This window comes from Sphaeroforma arctica (genome assembly GCF_001186125.1).
Source record: "Sphaeroforma arctica JP610 unplaced genomic scaffold supercont1.5908, whole genome shotgun sequence".
Taxonomy (NCBI): Eukaryota; class Ichthyosporea; order Ichthyophonida; genus Sphaeroforma; species Sphaeroforma arctica.
The window spans coordinates 1-1808 of NW_014034650.1; the positions used below are offsets into that span (position 1 = coordinate 1).

The 1808-nt window shown below is 38.9% G+C and overlaps 1 protein-coding gene across 1 annotated transcript; it reads right to left on the minus strand.

Annotated features, from left to right (window-relative positions):
* Window positions 1-363: 363 nt before the first annotated feature.
* SARC_15305 (hypothetical protein) lies at window positions 364-860 on the minus strand (the record flags this gene model as incomplete). The annotated part of the gene is made up of 2 exons (XM_014290571.1): window positions 364-498; window positions 786-860. 2 exons carry the CDS (start codon window positions 858-860, stop codon window positions 364-366), a joined length of 210 nt encoding a protein of 69 aa, XP_014146046.1.
* Window positions 861-1808: the final 948 nt, after the last annotated feature.

Here is a 1808-nt window from a genome sequence, read left to right on the forward strand (position 1 = left end):
CACATGTCTCTGTCTCTGTCTCTGCCTGTCAGTGTATTTTGATTTGTTTTTATTAGTTTTTATAAAACATGTACATGTTATCATGAATGTGTAGGTGTAATTTGGAATATGTTTATTTTGTAGTAGTATGTATAGTCCAACTGTAAATTGGCCGTAGATTGCGCTTAGTACCGCAGGTCGAGTGAACGGACCCTGTTTTGTGGTCAGTTTATAGTAGAGCGAAGTAAGCCCTACCCAAAGTCCAAAGATTCGTGTATAGTAAAGCCGTTTCAAGAATTTATTAACTTTGATATCGGCTTTAAAGTATAGTGTATTCATCATGTGAAAATGGTTTTCTAAATTTCAACGAACGCCACATCATCATCAATTGTCCGGAGGATGTTGGAACAAAACTTCGTAAAATTCAGTGTCGCCCACATTTTTGGCTGAGTGCGCTGCGGGTACCCGCATCCCTACACCCTGGGACTGGTCTACTGGCTCAAGATACTTTCCTTTGAGCTATGCAATCATACAGAAAATAACAGTTATTGGTAAATATAGATTATATATTGAATAAAAACGAACAAAGGCGCATATGCGGTCACCTGTGTTCTAATCATTGAAGTAATCAAACACCTGCGTTTGTCCATAAGCAAATAGCAGTATACACACGAGCACCCATGTACCAAACATAAGAAGCACCAGGTTAGCAGACGCACATAATTTTTTATGCGCATACACTAAAAAATGCTCATAAAGTATTCTTTGCTCTCTTGATATTGTATATTGGCACCGTGTTAGCTCACCTTGAAGCCGCTAGCGGTACCGGCCTTTAAGACAAATTTATCAATGACTCGACCATCGGCGTCTGAAACTTCCATGTACCTGTTGTAAATAGTGCAAGAAACTAATCATAAGCATGCCTTAAATGTTAACACTTTGGAGGAGATCTAATATATCACAACAATCGGCAACAGTAATATATGCTAGGTATCTATCGACTATTTCTCATCGGAAAAATAATACAAACTTGATGGTGGAAACCGCCTTAGAGCCAAGGCCAACAAAGTGGGTAAACATACTCCTTACAATAATTAAATATGCCCGATAAAAAGAAAGTGTATCTCACAACAACCTGGGAAAAAAATGGTATGTCTCATAACAAAGATTGCATATATTAATAAAGATGTATGGCTGACAACAAACAAGTGTGCCTGAAAATAAAAAGCGATTCTGGTTAGGGGGGGTGTTTGATAATGACGACGTACTTCCGGTGACCACGTAGAAACAGTAATCCGAGTGGTGTTCGTGTAACGGAGCCGTCTCACCCGGTTTGAGGCGCATCTCCCACACACTTCCCTTTGCATCGTTGTATACTTTTTTTGTCCCCACCCCTGCCTCGGCGACATCTGGACAAATATAGGACAAAAGCAAATAGTAAATCTAAACAACGAGGCTTGAACTAGAGATAGACTGACGGAAACGACTCGTGATTTCCCCGCATGATGTTTCTACGCTTACTTTAGTGAATTCGCTTTGAACGCACATGATGTAATAAGAAACACGTGGTTCTGAAGGATACCATGTATGAGCACGTCGACTGCAATCTAGTTTTATCTACCAAATTTGTATTATTTGCTTACTTCAGTGAAATTGTTTTGAACTGGAAAGGCTTGATGAAAGGCATGTAACTCTTAAACTTTGCACATATGTTTGAGTCAATTGTAGATTACGTGTAGGTCTTTCGAAGATACAAATTAGTCTATCGATGCGTTATTACTTAATAAGTACTCATTTGTACACCAACTTGTTCATTTTCCTTGAAACCA